The sequence below is a fragment of the Microplitis demolitor genome, chromosome 6 (assembly GCF_026212275.2).
Source record: "Microplitis demolitor isolate Queensland-Clemson2020A chromosome 6, iyMicDemo2.1a, whole genome shotgun sequence".
NCBI lineage: Eukaryota > Metazoa > Arthropoda > Insecta > Hymenoptera > Braconidae > Microplitis > Microplitis demolitor.
The window spans coordinates 15,457,313-15,476,803 of record NC_068550.1 but is presented as its reverse complement, the minus strand read 5'-3'; the positions used below and the strand labels follow the sequence as shown (position 1 = coordinate 15,476,803).

Below are 19,491 nucleotides of genomic sequence, written 5' to 3'. Positions count from 1 at the left end.
TCAGTATTATACTTGAGTGCGCGCGGGGAATGCGAGTCTCGAAATATTATAATGTCTGATATATTTTAGTAAAAAATACTAGTGTGAATCAATAATTGCATTATTTTTATTATTTATTACCAAATATATATTGTAAGAATCGCAAAATAGTAATGAATACTATATGTTTATCTAAAAAATTGCTATATTATCACTTTTATTACGATTTCATTGATATTATTTATTGATGAAATATCAATTTATACAGAGAAAATGTATAATTATTACTAATCGTTAAATAATGTATATTATTATGCGATTTCACGATTTGCAAGGTGGCAATCGACGTGTTTTATTTAGTTCTAAAGCTGATCAGATTTTAGAATTAATTTATGCAATCAATTTTGAGATATTTCAAAAAAACTAAAAAAAAGAGTGTTTTTTAATTCTTTCGTTTTTGGTTTCTATTCATCGAATGAACCGATTTTGATGGTTGAGGTGGCATTCGATGCGCTTTATAAAGTTTTAGAGCTGATTAGATTTTGGAATCGATCCATTGAGCATATTAAAAGTTATCTAAGATAAAAAAATTTTTGAAAACATTTTATTTTTGGAATATTTTCGAACGCACTCGATCGATCAAGCTCAATTTTTCACAGCTTCTAGATATTAACAAGTCGCGTCGAATGTCACCTTTAAGATCAAAATCGGTTCATCCATTCAAAAGATACAGGTATTTACATACGTACGTACGTACGTACACACACACACGGACATCATTTTGAAATTAGTCAGAATAGCTTCCTAGAACCTTAAAACGTCAAGATCTGATAGAAATTCGGTTTTTAAAAATCGGACTGAAGCCAATAACTTCGCGAATTCTTGAAAATTTGCAATTTTCTTAGCGGGAATTTAAAAAAGTCCCCCACTGCTGCAGTGGTAGGGACCTTCAAAGTGCGTGATTTCAAAAAAATGAAAAAGTTCATTAAAACCAAAAAAAAAAAATCGAAATTTAACAAAATGGCAGAGTTTAAAAAAAAATTCGAATTTTGCGGGAAAATTTGATAATGTTTGGCTTGCTAAAACTACATATTTGATTTAATCGGAAAACTGGAGGTTCGTGGTACGTAGAAATATTTATAAAAAAAGCTGCAATCCGAATCAAATAGATCGGATAATTTATCTTCGAATTATAAATGTAGAAAATTTTAAAAATTTAGTTTCGAGATCCAATGAGTGACTGCTTTTCAGGTGGCTGTAACTCAAAAAAACTATTTGAGATATACACATGAAATTTTAGTATTATATTATTTTTGAAGCTATAAACTATTGAAACATGCAAGAAAAAAAAAAAAGATTTTTTCAAAACTTCACACTGGTGGTCCTCCTTAAGAGAGTAGTAAAAATAATACAATTACCATAGCAAATTTCCCAATATTTTTTCTCTGTGTGGGCTTAGCGTCACGAGCAAAGCGAGTAATACTTAACGTCACTAGATGGATACAATAGTTTATGTAATGAATGCACAAAGAAAAACGCCAATAAATGTCTAAAGCCCGCGTCATGCAGCTGAAATTAAACAAATAATTAACTTTATTATTATTAAAAAAGATTTATATTTTATTGAATTGGATAATTTTTTTCAATACTATTCACTTAACAAAATTTAACTCAATAAAAAAAAAAGTCAACTTGGTGTTATTTCGTATCAATTAATAGAAATATGTAAGATTATAAAGTTCAGCTGCCGTTACATTGATCTACACAAGCATGTGCTGATGAATTAAATGCGCGTATGCAGTCTAGAGATTTTGGGCATGTTAATAAACTAGCTAAATTCATAGTTACGTCATAAAAGAGGGTGGTAATAGATTCATTAGTGGTTTGAATCATTCAGTGGGGATATACTCCGCCCATTTTACTTAAATTTCATGATTTAATATGAAAAGTAGTGATTTAATATACATTAAATCGCACTTTTGACTAATTAAAAAGGATTGTATTTTAACATAAAATTTTACAAGACTGACTTCAGCCAGTTGGCGGCGTATTTTTCGGACATGAGTTACATAAAATAATTTATTAAACTTGAAAAAATAATTGTATCTGCACACGAAAATAGAAAATAATCTCTTAAGTCATTGTGTTTTCTTCTTAGAAGGGATTATACCACTTAAAATTTTCATTTCAATATATGTTGACTTTAAAAATTCAATGATTTTATGTAAAATGTTTTTCTTAATCGACAAAATTAGGATTTATCAGTGAAAGATATGCTGTTTTTTTTTCAACCTGTTAATGCAACTAATCTTCAAGTAAAGTATTAAGTTAAAACTGCAACAATTTCTATTGATATACTACTTTAAGAAATATTGCTTTTACACGAGTTATTGTTTTTTTTCTTAGTGTGTTTCATAAAATTTACTCGAGCTCTAAGAAATACATTTAATTCAACAAATATTGAAAGAATTGTTTATCAAGTAAACACATTTAATTGGAGTTATGAATAATTTTTTTACGTGAGCTGAAGCAGTTGTTGTTACTTTTTGATTAAATGATTCTGTTAAATTCAAATTCTGGTGTTTGAATGAAAAATCTATTTTTTTATTTAGAGAGATTTTGACTGATGTTTTTTTATAAATTTTTTAAACCATAAAAATCAAGAAATCCTAACTACTAAGATAAACTATAGAGAAATGATATTAAATCATACTCTATTGTAATGGTACTTGTTAACATATTTTATATATTTTCATCATTCATTTTTAGAATAAGCGAAAGATGTTATTTTGTTAAAAAAAGAAAAATAGTTTTAAATAAATGTTATTGGTTGAGCATAAAAAAAAATCATGAAATACTATAAGAATGAAATAACGTTTTACTATACTGTATTTCATGAAAAGAAAATTAATTAATTAACCATTTACTTTGTTCTTAAAATATTGATTAATTTTATTTATTTGATTGGATCGAATGAGTAGCTTGAACTAATACATTTTTTTTTGTGCATGAACACCCCCTAAAGTTGCTTTCTTATACATTTCCTTTGCTAGTCACATTTCTATACAGTTGTTAGTTTCAGATCTATACGTAAACTAAGTTTAATTTTTTCTTTGATACGCTTGTCTAACTGAGCAATCTACAATGAAAAGAGATAGGTAACCACGGTTAGACTACCGAATGAAACCGAGTGCGAATGAAGACCTTCAAGGCCATACCTTGAGATGAGATTCGTGACGAATTCAAACTTTTACTACATATAGAAGAATTAGATACGGATGATCACCGTGAATTTTCAAGTTATGTTACTTGGTCATAAGCTAATATACATTTTCAGCTATACTATTTTATGATTCAAAAATACTTACATTTGAAATTCAGTATTAACTCTAGTTTATTTCACATCATAGAGGAAACTTAAAAAAAAAAAAACTATTTATATTTTATAGTTGATTTTTTTTTTTCATTTTGTTTTTTTATTCGTATTATTTAAAATAAATTATGATTCATGAGTAAATGATGATAGGTAATATTTGTAAACAATGACAAAAATTGTAGAAGACACAGAACGGGCACGTGTGAGGAACGCGCGAATAAGAACGAATGGGTGGGCCGGTCGAAATACGAAACCTGTTTCGGCCTGTCTTTAAGAATCCTTGAGAGAAATAGAAGCCGAGAGACTTTCGTGATATCTTTACCGCTCGGTGAAGCACAAAGACGCCGGTAGGCACCTGCTCTTTATGCAGATAAGGCTGAGAGACTGTTGCCTGGGTCAGCAAGGTGAGGGTTAAGGTCATTTCTCTCTCTCTCTCACCCATTAGTAAGAAAGAAAAAATAGAATACGGAAAGAAAGAAAGATAGAGACAGAGTTGCCACTCAGGTAGTTATAGTGAATTGAGACGTTTCTGTGTCGGCGTCACCTCCCACGCGACTAAAGAAATACCCTTGTAAAAATTTTGTCCATCATCATTTGAGCATATACAACCTTCGTAAAAAATAAAGAACTTGTAAATACTGTTATAAACTTTTATTTTTTATGTACACTTTTTCTCTATATCAAGTTATAGAAATTTTTTCTCAAGATGTTTGAATCATCACCACAGTAATAAAATTAAAGTAATGTATCAAAATTCTGAAGGACAATAGTTTTTTGGTTGAATATTTAGAAAAGTTTAGCTATTTGCCGTTAGTCGTAAAATGTTGCCGCTAGTAATGTAATCAACGAATCTTTAATAGTTTGTCGAGCAAAAACTGTATTTAATATTTTTTATAAAACTGAATATGTGTTTTTGTTTTTGGCATATCAGAGTTCCTTACAATTTATTATGCATTTGTCAAACTGCAGTTATTAATTATAACTATCATCAGTTTTACTAACCTGCCAATTAATCTGATTGATCAATTTTCTTCTATTGTTGCTTACAGGATGTCGAGAAACTGCATTTATTTATGCTATAACGAGTGCTGCTGTTACCCATAGTATAGCAAGAGCATGCAGCGAAGGTAGCATACAATCGTGCTCGTGTGACTACACTCATCAGTCGAGAGCTTCACCTCAAGCACGTGACTGGGAATGGGGTGGTTGCTCTGATAATATTGGATATGGATTCAAGTTTTCTCGAGAATTTGTAGATACTGGTGAAAGAGGACGAAATTTAAGAGAAAAAATGAATTTGCACAATAATGAAGCCGGAAGAGCTGTAAGCATAACAACTGTCAAAATTTTATTGTAATTCACTGAATAGAAAACAAAACAATTTTTATATATCTTATTATTCTCACGAGAGCCCTGAAATTTTGAAAATTAAATTTACAAGACTGACATATGATACCGTAGTTCTAAGAATTCACAAAACAATTATTGAGGAAACTTTGAAGAAAATGCTGGAACTAATACAAACGCATATAGCAGAATGGAAAATATTTACATAAAAATAATTATAAACTCATTTAAATCAAAATAAATTTTCTTAAATCAAATTCATACCCGTGAAAGAAGATTTTTATAGAATTTAATAATATCTTATTTATTTATTAAAAATGGCCTGATAAAAATTAAAAAAATGTCATATAATTATTAATAACAGTTTTGTTAGATGCACACAGAAAAAAAATGGCTTGAGTCAAGAAAATATTGTGGAAGACAAACGTTTCCGGGAACCAAGTCGAGATTTTTTTGAGCCAAGAGAATTTGTCTTGGGTAAAAAAAATTCATCTTGGTTGAAGAAGATTTCTACTTTATCTAAGAAATGTAGGTTCCCAAAAAAAAATTTCTTAATTCAAGAATATCTTCCTTCAGTCGAGAATTTTTTTTTCTGCACGGAGAAAAAAATATAGTAAAAATTACAATATTGTAGTCAAATTTACTGATTGACAATTATTACACACTGATAGAAAAACTATCTTGATTCAAGAAAAATTTTTCTTCAAAATGTGGTTCTTGTTTCAAAATTTTTAATTGTTTTAATTTAAGAAATAAGTCATGGAACCAAAAAATTGAAATTCTCGGATAGAAAAAAAAAATTCTTCGTTTGAGAATTTTGTTCTTCGATGAAGCCTTTTTTGTTTTGAAACAAAATTCTGACATATTTCGCTTAAAAATTTCTTGCTCTTGGATTAAGATAGGCAAAATGTAGGTTAAGACATTACCGACTTGTTTCGAGAATGGTGCGATTTTTAAATCAAAATATCAATTTACTCAGCTGGAAAAAGAACATTTTTTTCTATTTTAAAAATAAAAAATTTTAAAGTAATTTTTAGGACTACATTGATTTACTTCAGATATGTTAAAGTAGAAATTTATTTTAAAAAAAATTTTTTTTTTTCATTACTTTAAAAACATCTTCTATCAAGGAATAATTACTTGAACCTAAAATTTAAAGTTCTTAAAATAATAATACGACTTTAGTTGAAGAGACAAGTGGGGTTGCTTGAAGAATTTAATCAGATCGATTAAAGATAATATAGTTTCGGGTCAAGACATGAAAGTTATTCATCAAAAATACAAAATCTTTAGAGCCAAGAAAATCTAAATCAGACAAGAATTTCTTGAAGCAAGACCAATAATACCAATAACAATTAAAATGATAGCAATAATAATGAAAAATTAAAAGCTATTAAAAATTTAATTTAATTTATTTCCATTCTAATATACTAAAATTTACTGAACGGGATAGTAAAATTTACTAAATATAACTGAAAATTAATATGCAATATAGCAGATTTTCCATAATCAGTATCCAAGAAAATACTAAACGAGTTGTAAAATATATTAATCTGTTTAGAAATTTTTCATATAAATCGTAAGCGTTTTAAGATTACTATCTAAATTTAGTAATTAATTTCATATTTTTTAGTAAAATTTACTACATTTTTTTCTCTGTGTGTGCATAAAATTTTATGAAATTTTACAGACAGTAACTATTTCAATAACAAAATATTAAATTGCAAAAAAAAAAAGAAACATTCAACCTCGTTCTTATATATTAATCTAATTGATGATAACATTACAAAGACACATTAAGTATGTATTTTATTGATGAAAAAATTCCGGTAACTGCTGGGCTTAAACCTCGATCCTTTCGATTCTTGCTGCTATTTACTGCGCTGACCCACATAGAAAAAAAAGATTATTTGAAGTAAGGAATTTACGTTCTTCTCAACTTAAATCATGATTCAAGCTCACATTTTGTATTTGATTAAAAATACGAAAATATTTGGATTTATAAACTAATTTCTCCATTGAATGAATAACTATCAATATAAGAACATAATTTTTCAGCTTGAAAATCTTTGGTTTTTATTCAAAAACAGATTCAGACTTATCTCAAATATTTTTTTTTCTTGGCTTAAAATAATTTAATTTTTCATGGAGAAAACGAGTCTTAATAATATATTAATATTTCGATATTTTAGTAAAAAAATACTAATGCAAATCAATAAGTAAATTATTTTTAGTATTTATCACTAAATGTATAGTAGAAATCACAAAATAGTAATTAATATTATCCCGGGAAAAAATCTTCATGCACGATCATGTTTGATCATACATGAGTTATGCATGATCAAACATGATTCAGGCATGACTTTGAACAATTCATGTAAAGGCGCGCCTGCTCATGCAAAGCCATGTTCAATCATGCATGCCGAAAAAATAATAGTCATGCACGATTCATGAAATCTCATGCATCACCAAGCTCAATCATGAATGATCATTCATGACGCAGCATGATTCATGCAAAGACATGCATGATTGTATAAAATCATGCAATGCCATGAATAAACAAGATCAATCATGAATGATTATTCATGACACTGCACGAATTATGCAACGTCATATATGACCATATTAAATCGGGTTTTATCATGTATGATCATGAATAAAATTGTATGATCTGGAAAGAATGATTATGCGAAATTGAGAGTAATCCCGGGTAGAAATTTTTAGGTGTGAACTATTGGGCCCCAATAGGGAAATCCCAGCTGGGTCCCAATAGGGAAATTCTCAAGAGATCCCCTAGGACATCTTTGTTAGAAAAAATATTAAAATGCGAAAAAAAATAAGATGATTAAGGAATAAATGTATTAGGAGCATTATTTAAAAGAAATGTAGATGATTTAAGTTGATGGAAAAATCCCAGTGACTGTTGGGCTCGAACCTGCATCCTTCCGATTCAAAGTCTTTGATGCGATCCACTGCGCTGACCTGCGTATGTGATTGCGCGAGTGTAAATAGTATATTTATTATGATACCAAAAAATGACAGATGAAGAAACAAAAATTGATATTCGGAGTGTATAGAAAAAATTTTTAGCCGTCGTCAAAAAAAATATTTTTATTTTCTGCGTCCAAAATGGGGTAACCCCTAAAAAAAGTGAGGCAATTTTTTTTATTTTAACGTCGGGTTTTCCCACTTAGGCCCCACGCAGAGTCTAATGGGAAAAAGTTACAATAAATTTTTTATTTTCACGTTGGATTTTCTCACTTAGGTCCCTCACAAAGCCTTAATTGGGAAATATTGACGATATTTTTACATTGGAATTTTTTACTTAGGCCCTACTTAGGACCGAGTTGAGAAATACTGAATATAAATTATTTTATTTCTGTTTGGAATTTTCCGATTGGGTTCTGATTGGGCCCTCATGGGAATTTCCATATTGAAAATATCCAATTGGGACCCAACAAGGTACATACCGGGGGTGTTCCCACAATAATTTCTAGTCAGGAACTTGACATGAGCATACATGACCGTGTATAACTAATGTGAAGTCATGCATCACTATCCTAATCAGAAAATCTACGAGGAATTGTATGGAAACCCATAGGAATACATATAAAAAACTATGGATTTATGTAAAAATCCTTAGGAATTCATATAGAAGAGTATGGTTTTATGTAAGAATTTACGTAGGAAACCATGAGTATCCAAACTCCCATATGGTAAATCCACATACGAAAATGTAAGTATTATGATTACCATTTTGACATGGTGCGCATTCACATAGGAAATTGAGACACAAATCCACATGAGATTCCATACGGTTCCCATGTGGCTTTGGCATGGTGTGGATTCCCATAGGAGCCCATGTGAGAGTATATATCGGGATCTATGCTGAATTACTATATACATGGGAATTTATCGGAAAACGCCGTATGGAAACTCACATAGAAATCTAGGCTGGATAAAAATGTTATATGGATTTTTTTAATAGCACGGAAAAAAATTAGTATGCGTGATCATGATTGATTCAAGCAAGATTAAGCATGGTCATGTATAAATCATGCACAATCAAGCATGATTCATGCAAACTCATGCCTGATCATGCGAAAAAACACAATCGAAATCCGGTCGAGCTTGTATCAGATTTAATCGAAATTTTTAATCAGGAATAATCAAATATTTTTTATGAAAAAGCTTTAATAATTGATCATTTATTTTTATTTTGACGTTAGTAGTTAAAGTCATTATGTTTTTTTTTTATCGACGATTAAAATAAATTTAATTTATGATTTTTGATTCAATTAATAATTAAAATTAATCTTTTTTCTCCAAAAAATAATCAAAATAGATTTAATTGCTAATTTTTTTTAACGATTGAAGAAGTAAATTAATAAATTCTTGCGAAATTGATACTAATCGTTCATACAATTACCTATTTATTGTTTTTTTTTTTTTTCAATGACTAATTGAGATTAATTTAATTGTTAAATTTGCTTGTAATTTATAACTAGAATACTTTTCATTTATTATTAAAAAAATATGTAATAACCAAATCAAGATTGAATTCAAATAATATTTTATTTTTTACAATCGGAGTTTTTAAAAGATGTTAAGAATCGTCGAAACTGAACGAAACAGGTCAGCCTAGTGGACAGCAGACGTGCTTTATAACACGAAGTTCGTCGATACGAGACCCAAAACGATTGAATTTTTCAAATATTTCCAAATGCTTTTGAATCGACAAATAATAGTTGAATTTCTGAATCGTCAAGACGATTTGAAAAGATTCAATCCGATTTAATTTTTAAATTGTTTTGCATACATTTTAATGGACAAGTACACGGAGAAAAAATTAAAGGAACTGTTCCTAGTACGTTTATGAAATATCATCCCATACCGTTATGGTAATGATTACTTGGGATTATGGGATATAGACCCATACTTTTTGGGAAGGTTTCCATAAATATGGTAACAATTCCTATTATTATGGTAACAGTTCCCATATAGCATGTGAAAGAATCATGGTAATGATTACCATACTCATAGGAATAGTTCCCATAAGCAAATAGGAACCAATCCTATAACCACATTGTAACAGTTCCTAAGCGTATATGGTAATGGTTACCATAATATTATGGTAATTATTCCCATAATGTATGGGAATTATTACCATAACCTTATGGGAATGGTTACCATAATATTATGGGAATGGTTACCATTTTATTGTAATATAGTTTCACAAAAAGATTAAATATACAAAAAAAATGCTTATTACAAAAAAACATTATTATAATTTCTAAATATTATGGTAACCATTCCTATAATATTATGGTAACCATTCCCATAATATTATGGTAACCATTGCCATAATATTATGGTAACCATTCCCATAATATTATGGTAACCATTCCCATAATATTATGGTAACTATTCCCATAATATTATGGTAACTGTTCCTATAATATTATGGTAACCATTCCCATAATATTATGGTAACTGTTCCTATAATATTATGGTAACGATTACCATAATATTATAGTCACCATTACCATAGGTACATAGCAACGATTACCATAATTCCATAGGAACTATTCCGATACCGTATGGGAATTATATCCATAATTATAGGAATGGTTACCATAATATATATGGGTGCCGTTCCTATAATCAACATTTCAAAAAAACCAGTTACCATGCAGTATGGGAACCATTCCCATAATATATTGTAACTGTTACTATAATTTTCTCTCAGTGTAGTAAACTAATTTCTGATTCGTAGGTAGATTCAAAACAATTTAAAACGACTTGATCTTTCGAATAGTTTTAAATACTTCTCAATCATGTACCTGAAGATCGGAACGTTTTTCACGGAATGAAAATAAAAAAAATTCATGTCATCCGACTGCTTAAGGGGTAGTTCCGGAGATTGCGGATTGGTCTAAGATTTTCGGCTGACTTTCGAATCGTTTTGAGTAATTTCAAATCGACAAATAACATTGTATTGTCGTTTTGTATGAAAGTGCTAAATGATTAGGAACGACTTGTTTTTTTCGAATAGTTGTAAATGCTTGTTAATCGACAAATAATAGTTGAATTACTGCTCCATAAAAAGACTTGAAACAATTCAAAACAATTCAATTTTTCAAATTTTTACGAATACTTTTGAAATTTTACTTTTTAACGATTCGCGAACGAAAAATTTTCTTGCACCAATACATAATTATCTTGAAATTTTTATCTTGAATCCAAATTTTTTATACTTAAGTCAACATGTTTTGATACTCAATTGAAAAATTTTGATTTGTTTCAAGAAAAAAGATTTGTTAGTTTTTTGTAGCAGTATTGCATTTTCTTGTTTGGAGAAATTTTAATTCTTCGAAACGAGATCTATTCGCCTCATGAAAAAAATTCATTCAAAACATAAAAAATACATCTTACATATGTATAAAAAGTATATTTTGAATAGCTAACTTTTGGCCAATTTTCGTATATATTATATACATTTTACGTCTAATCCAAATACACTCATGCAAAAAATCGTAGGAACAGAAAAATTATAGAAATTCTTAAATTATTTTTCCAAAGCTATAACTTTGTGAAAAAGTCTTATCAAGATTTGAAAGAAATAATTTAAAAGTCTGAAATCTCTAAAAGTTTCAAGATATTTTTATCGAAATTTTCTTAGAGCTACTTCTATTGCGCAACCATAGAAAATACCGTGAGACAAAAATCTTCAAAATTTTTCATTTTTTTTCTTTGAAGTTTAAGGACCGTGGAAAATTTTTCAGCTAAACCGATCAAAATTAGAAATTTCAAGCTTATAGATGCTTTTTTAGAATCTTGATACGATTTTTTTTTCACACAGTCACAGCCTTGCAAACATTACTAAAGAATCGGTCTATCAGTTTACCCTGCGGGCCAACCCCAAAACTCTTCGAGCTCGAGATTACTTTGTATACCTTTGTATTCGAAAAAAAATTTTTTTTTTCGATTTTTTCTTTAACGATATGTCTCGAACGAATTAAACGATTAAGACGGTTAAGGTGGTAATCAACGCGTTTTATTGAGCTCTGCAGCTGATCAGATTTTGGAATTGATTTATCTGATCGTTTTCGAGAAATTTTGAAAATGTATATATATATATATATATATATATATATATATATACACATACATACATACATACATACCAAGAAGACCGTAATTAGGCCTGAGCGTATTTTACGCTTCAGACATGAACAGACATGAACTGAGATGAATAGGCATGGACGGACATGAACAGGCCTGATCATCCATGAACAGGAATGATCAGGTCTCATTTCAGGCCTGAGCATACATGAACAGGTATGGTCAGTTCTGATCATTTTTTCCCGGGGAATTAAGCGGCATTAGAATAACCCCGATTCAGAAATCTAATTTAAAATGCTTTGGAAAATCTAAATTATTTCATATTATATCATATCATAAAATTATAATTTAAAGTGATTAAAAATAATTGTCATATTACTTTCTAATTCAATTTAATTTGAAAAGATTCAAGAGTTTAAATCATTTCAAATAATTCTAAATTGTCCGAGGAACCAGAGATTACGATATTATTTTCTAATTCAATTCAATTGGAAATGATTCGAGAGCTTAAATCATTTCAAATTATTTCAAATCATAATATAATATTTCGTTATTTTTTAATTCAGTATGATATAAAATGATTCGTTCCAATATTTATACTCGAAAACAAAATAATTCAGACAATTTGGAATGATTCAAAATTATTAAGAGTTACGTAATCTCAAATTATTTCAAATTAGATTTCTTAATCAGGGAAGCTTTTTTGTTTTTGTTTTTTTGTTTATTATTTTTGGATCACAAATAAACAATTTGTATCATGCCCAAGTGAAAAAATCTAATTTGATAAATAGCGGACTCACTAATGTTGACTCAATTACATATATTTTTTAATTGAGTTCATAAAGTCATCGCAAATACAAATGATATGTTCACAAGATTCAATCCAATTAGATTTTTCGAATCTTTTTTAATGCAATCTAATTGTTCATGTAAATTCAATGTTGATTTTAAAGTATTCGATATTTTGATTTCGAATCGTTTTAAATGATTTTTAATTGCTTATTAAAGTTTCCATTTTTTAAATCGTTTTGAAGCGTTTCTTTTAATTAGGGTATTTAAAATTTCTATTATACTTAAAATCTGCAATGTTCACATCGTAAAGGTATACTCCGATACTACAATACTCAATAGAAAAAATTACGATGTTAGCATCCTAATTTTAACTGGGATTTTTTCAGTGTAGATGACATGAATAATGATAATCAAAATACTAACAATAGTCATATAGAAAAGTTAAAAACTAATCAAAATTTGATTTCATTTATTTCCATTCAAGTATAGTAAAATTTGCCAAACAGGATGGTAAAATTTACTAAATATATAGTCAAATTACTAAAGCTATTTATATTCGTTTCCATATTTAAATAATGAAAATAACTAGATTTCAATAGCGTTTAAGGCTTACAATATAGAGATTTAGTAATTTTAACTAGTATTTTTAGGTAAAGTTTCTTATATTCTTATCACGATGTTGACTCACGTATTTTTTTTCTTGGATTAAAGTAATTTGACTCTTGGCTCAAGTATTATTTGTTGGTTGTTGATAAAATAATTGTACTTATTTAAAAAAATTACTCAACTCCTTGTCCAACTATTCAACTTAGTAACCACTAGAGGTTAAAGATTATTTTTCTACGATGGTGGAGAAGAAATCTATATTTTTTCTCCTTGATAGCCTTTCTGGACTGCAAGCTGACGTCAAACAGGTTCCAACTTGCCGTAAATCTTCTGCTGTATTTGGACATCAAAATAACTGTAAGAATTAATGCAAGTCTTGACCGAAACTTATAGTCAGCTAGGAAATAAATTCTGTAGATATTACAGATTATAATATCTATAGGATAGAAAAGGCTCTTTTTTATCATTCACACCGATAACTTACCAGTAACAGATGGATAATACATCAACATATTTTAAATGAAGACAATTTAAAGATCTGGCAAGATCTGCTTTGTCAGATTTGATCAAATATAATTATATTTGGTCAGATCTAATCCCTTTCCCCAGGATGTTAATAATAAAAGTTTTCAAGTCGAATTGCAATATCATGATATTTATAAATTGTCGATTTCAATTTGGTTTTTGCAGTCATTTTTATGCGATTATCGATTGAGTTTTTAACGTCAATTTTCTGTTAATTTTAAAGTAACACTAAATAAATGCAAATCCCATATAACAATCTTGTTCAAAGCTTGAGTAAGCCTGGTCTCAACTTCGATAGACACGTTAGTGTCTTTTCCGACCTATGTGTCTTGCTGCAAATACTTGTGGCCAGATTTCAATAGCAAGTTTAGTGCAGGCCTTACACAAGAAATTCGTGTTAGATTATAACTCAATTCTAGACGAATATTGGCGCCAGCAGCATGTTGAAAATTGTTGTGCATTGCTTGCTCAAGCTCTTCTACACTCTTATACATAGTCGGTTAATTAGTCACCCGCATGGGAAAATATATATGTGAAAATTATATCAACATATATGTCACATATATAGCATATATGCGCGCAAAAAAAAATATGTCAACTAAATTTTCAGATAAATGTATGCATAGATGAAAGGATAAATGCTTACATAACATTTAAAATATATAATACATATATTATAAATAGATGCTATATAAATGGAGACATATATGTGGCTATATAACCCAGATAGGAAAGTACGACGGGCCCAGGCTTGGCTCAGGCTTGGTTCAACTATGTTGAACTCTGGGCCAAGCTTGTAAGCCAGCCTTGTTCCAGCCTTGGTAGAAGTCTGGCATGATAACTGGGTGCCAAGCCTGGTTGCCAGCCCTGACCCATGCTTGCTTGCCAGACCTGGCCCAACCTTGGTTGTCAGACCTGACCCATGCTTAGTTGCCAGGCCTGGCCCATGCTTGGTTGCCAGACTTGGCCCATGCATCGAAAAAACACATAAATTCAATTAAAAAAAAAATTTATTATTATTAAAGTACTAGAGTTTGTGATCATTAACGTTTAAACTATTTAAGTGAAGTAAATAACGTGAAAAAAACTCGGTGAAAATTCTGCTGGGCTCTGGGCGCGAACTGCCGTCCTTCTGATTGCTGGGTTTGAACGCTGGCTACTGGACGAACCTACTAACGTTCAATTGAAACTTTTATATGTTCTACTTGTTCATTTTACTACAACCACTCGGTTTTATGAAATATAAAGAGCAATTTAATTTATATTTTCGATTAAGAAAGAAAAAAATAATTTCGTATTATTTATATTATAATGACATAATTTTTTAAAATAAAATTTATTAAATTTAATTGATTATTTATCAAGAACCCAGCTTAATTATCTTACTCTACCACCATAATTCCCAAGTTAGGGTGACTCTCGGCTTGGCCAAGGCTAGGTTATCTAGTGTTGGCCGATGTTAGGGTAACCATCCAACGGCCGAGGCTAGGTTATTCAATCATGGCCCATGTTAGGGTGACTCTAGGGTTGGCCAAAGCTAGGGTATTCAGTCTTGGCCCAAGCCTGGGTAATCATTGGAATGGCCAATACTAATTACCCAGTTATGGCCCAGGCATGGGACAGTATAGGTTTGCCAAGACGGGCTTCCCAATAATGTCCCAGGTATGGCCCCGTCGTTCAACTCGGGGGCTTCCTGTATGGGTAGAAGTTATTCATAGCTGGGTCCTAGCTAGGGTCTACCGTGGAAACCCAGAGCTCGGTGAACTAGTTCTGGTTCAAGCTTGGGCCAATATTGAAGAGCTAGAGCAGGGTTACCCATGACTGGGTCTCGTTTGGGGCCAACAGCGGAAAGCCAGCGCTAGGTTGCCCACGACTGGGCCTTAGCTAAGGCCGACACTAGGAAGCCAGAGCTGGGCTTACTAGTTCTGGTTTAATCTCGGGCCAAGGATGGAAAGCCAGCGCTAGGTTGCCCACGACTGGACCTAAGCTAGGGCCGACATTGGGAAGCCAGAGCTAGGTTGCCCACGACTGGGCCTTAGCTAGGGCCGACACTAGGAAGCCAGAGCTGGGCTTACTAGTTCTGGTTTAATCTCGGGCCAAGGATGGAAAGCCAGTGCTAGGTTGCCCAGCCCTGGGTCTTAGCTAGGGCCGACACTGGGGAGCCAGAGCTGGGTTACCCAGTCCTGGTCCGTGCTTAGCCCCGTTGTCAGAGCTTGTAAGTTCCTACATGGGAAGTAAAAATATATGTAGACATATATGTAGATATTTATGCCGAAATAGATCGAGAAATATGTGTCAACATATATGCAGACATATATTGCTTGGTATATGTGCACATATATGCAGACATATACGTCTACATGCATGTCAACATATATGAAAACATATATACTAATCTATATGCGGGCATACAAACAAATATATATGTCGACGTATATGTAAATATACATATTAATATATATGTAAACATATACGTGAAATGTATGTCAGATATATTTTTTAAATTTAATTATGAATTGAGATAAAATTTTTTAAACTATTCTATTATATGTATACAAATATATGACAGACGTATGTCTGATGAAAAGCATATCTATAAATCATTTCACAAATGCCGCTGGGTAATAGATGGTGTGACTTAATTGATATAAACAAATTGAACTCTGTTTGGCAGAGGGCCTGGTAGCTCAACTGCAAAGTACTCGTGTGAGAACGAATTGGTTCGATTTTAAGCTCGGGCAAACCAAATTATTTTTCTTTTATGATTAATAAGCCCTACACTGAGAAATCCTTTTCTGATTCAAATTCCCAAACCGTTTTCTGTACCAATTTCCATAAACAAAAAAAAAAATTCCGATTCTTGTCGACTAAAAAATTATTTTTCAAAGTATTTATTTTATATAGGCCTATATATATGCGTTCATATATGCATTTCTATATGTAGAAATATATGCATTCGTATATGTAGACATATATGTAGACAAATATGTAGACATATACGTAGACATATATGTCTGCATACATGTAAACATATATGGCTGTATATACGTCGACATATATGTCTGCATATATGCCAACATATATGTACTCATCTATGTCTGCATAGATATGTACTTACATGTATGCATATATGTCTTATATTCTTATATAAATATCTAAATATACGTATGCATATACGTAGGTATATATTTTACAATTATCAAAATATATATTTTTTTATATAACTTAAAATATATTTTGGCGCAAAAAAACAAAATACGTCGGAATATATATTTTATATAAGTAACATATATTTTTATATATGTGACATATATAATACATATATGTTTACATATATTTTCCGCATATACATATTTCCATGCGGGCAAAAATCTTTTTTCTTATCATTAACGTTTATATAACTTTAAAACTGAAAGTGATAGACAATTTCTATAAATAGTTCCTTGCAGTTTGCTTCAATAAGTTTTAATTTCCCACCATAAGCTAAATGATTTGACTATTTCGTCCAATAACTTGATAGCTTTGAAAATTTGAACAAAATCTAGAAAATTACTAAATATGTTTTTAATGACTGATAACTTACATATTTAACACTATTTTATTTTGTTGCTAATTAAGAAATTTTCTCACTGTTACATCATCATTTGAAACTATTCATTCGATTCATTGTAATTTACAACATTTTTAGAACGTCTTTAGAAAAATCTACCTTTCATTATTGCGAGCAGATAGCACTTTCTTCCGTGGGACGATTATTTTCTGGAGTATGGTACATATCAAATAGTTACAGTAGTTTAAAATAAAAGTAATCGTATGGCTCAAATTTTTGAAACTATATTATTTTGAAACTTCGTCATTAATTTCAAAATTTTCAAGGACAACATACATCTTTCCACTTTTAAAAATATTTGTTTCCGCATTCTTGAATGCATGCGTTTTCTTTAAATAATATATTTTAAGTATGAAAATCATTGAACAATACGATTAATTCTTTAGTAAATTGTATATTACACTAATATAATTTTTTTTTTTGTATTATTCGAAAGTTTTAAAATGTATGATTTTTCTTGATGTTGCAGCATGTATCTTCAGAAATGAGGCAAGAGTGTAAATGTCATGGTATGTCTGGTTCATGTACAGTAAAAACTTGTTGGGTGCGTCTTCCATTATTTAAAATAGTTGGGGACAACCTGAAGGATCGTTTTGATGGCGCATCTCGAGTAATGATCAGCAATTCAGATCGGATTCGTGGATCCGGAAATGCAATTATTAGTAATTCTGCCAGCAATTCCGTTCATGGCTTACGTCAAGGTCTTGGACGCCGACAGCGATACAGCTTCCAGCTGAAACCGTATAATCCAGAACACAAGCCACCGGGACTAAAGGATTTGGTCTATTTAGAACCATCACCACCGTTTTGTGAAAAAAATCCTAAACTAGGCATATTGGGTACTCATGGTAGACAATGTAATGATACAAGTATTGGAGTAGATGGGTGTGACTTAATGTGTTGTGGACGAGGTTTTAAAACCCAGGAAGTAATTGTTGTTGAAAGGTGCGCATGCACGTTTCACTGGTGTTGTGAAGTCAAATGCCAATTATGTAGAACAAAAAAAACAATTCATACCTGTCTATGAAATAGGGTTATTAACAATCAATTTAATTCTAAAAATCGTACTTCTCACTAAATTCCATTTAATTTAAAACGTTATAGTTCTGAACACGTTCAGTATTAATACAAGATTTTATTATTTATTACGTTCAATTTGGACGTTTAAGCAAAGACTGAAAATGATGAAATAATTATAAATTACATTTTATCAAAAATACAGTGTTAAATTTATTAGTGATCAATATGCTTTGTATATAAATAATTCAAACAAACATATGTTATTTATTATGCATTCTCAAGTAACACAAATGTAGCAAACTAATTGTCACTTTGAAGACACCCGTTAAAAAAAGTTAGATCCAACAAGATATGGTCATATCAAGCCTGATAAAATTACTTCTGGTTGGAAATAAAAAACATTTTTTCGATAGTTGTTTAGTTATCTTGATATGTGATCAGATCTGAACAAATATAGCCATATCTCGTAAAATCTAATTTTTTTTTTTTTTTTTTACGAGAGATCGTCGAAAAAGTTAACGTAAACACATACAAATATCTGTATCAATATGTGCTATATCTTACTTGAATAGTTTTTAAAAATTTTCAAATTCTTCATCTATCTATATAACATGGTTACGGATATGTATATTAAGGCGTTCAAAAATAAAAAAAAAGTTTTTTCTTGCAAACAGCTTCAACATTTTCGGTTAGGTATACTAAGACATTTGGTGAAATTTGTTCGCATGGTATTAATATTAAGATTTTCCGCAACGTACTTTTCCATTTTTCATAAAATAACGACAAATTCCATGACAAATCGACTTACAAACGAAGTTTATTATTATTTTGTATTAAATTAAATTTTTTAAAAGTTATTCAAGGTCAAAGTTAAACATATAGTAAATTTGAACATCATTGGACTTTTGGTAAAAATATCAAACTCATCACAAAATGTCATAGTACCTTTTTTATGGATCGGTTTAGTTTCTTTAAATTGGTTTTTACAAGGTTATTAAAATTACAGAATGCTCTTTACTTATTAGTATTTGACTGCCAATTTATTTCGAAAAGGTATGTTTTGACCGTTTCCGATTTATTATAAAATTCAAAATAGCAGAGTTTTCAACTA

The 19,491-nt window shown here is 30.2% G+C and overlaps 1 protein-coding gene across 1 annotated transcript in view; it reads left to right on the top strand.

Annotated features, from left to right (window-relative positions):
• The window catches only part of LOC103578711 (protein Wnt-1), a 57,985-nt gene extending 39,198 nt beyond the window's left edge, over positions 1-18,787 (top strand). Inside the window, exons 3-4 of the mRNA XM_008559869.2 lie at positions 4,405-4,679; positions 17,830-18,787. Coding sequence (XP_008558091.1) covers positions 4,405-4,679; positions 17,830-18,387 — 833 coding nt within the window. The 3' untranslated portion in view covers positions 18,388-18,787. The remainder of the gene's footprint in view (positions 1-4,404; positions 4,680-17,829) is intronic.
• Positions 18,788-19,491: the final 704 nt, after the last annotated feature.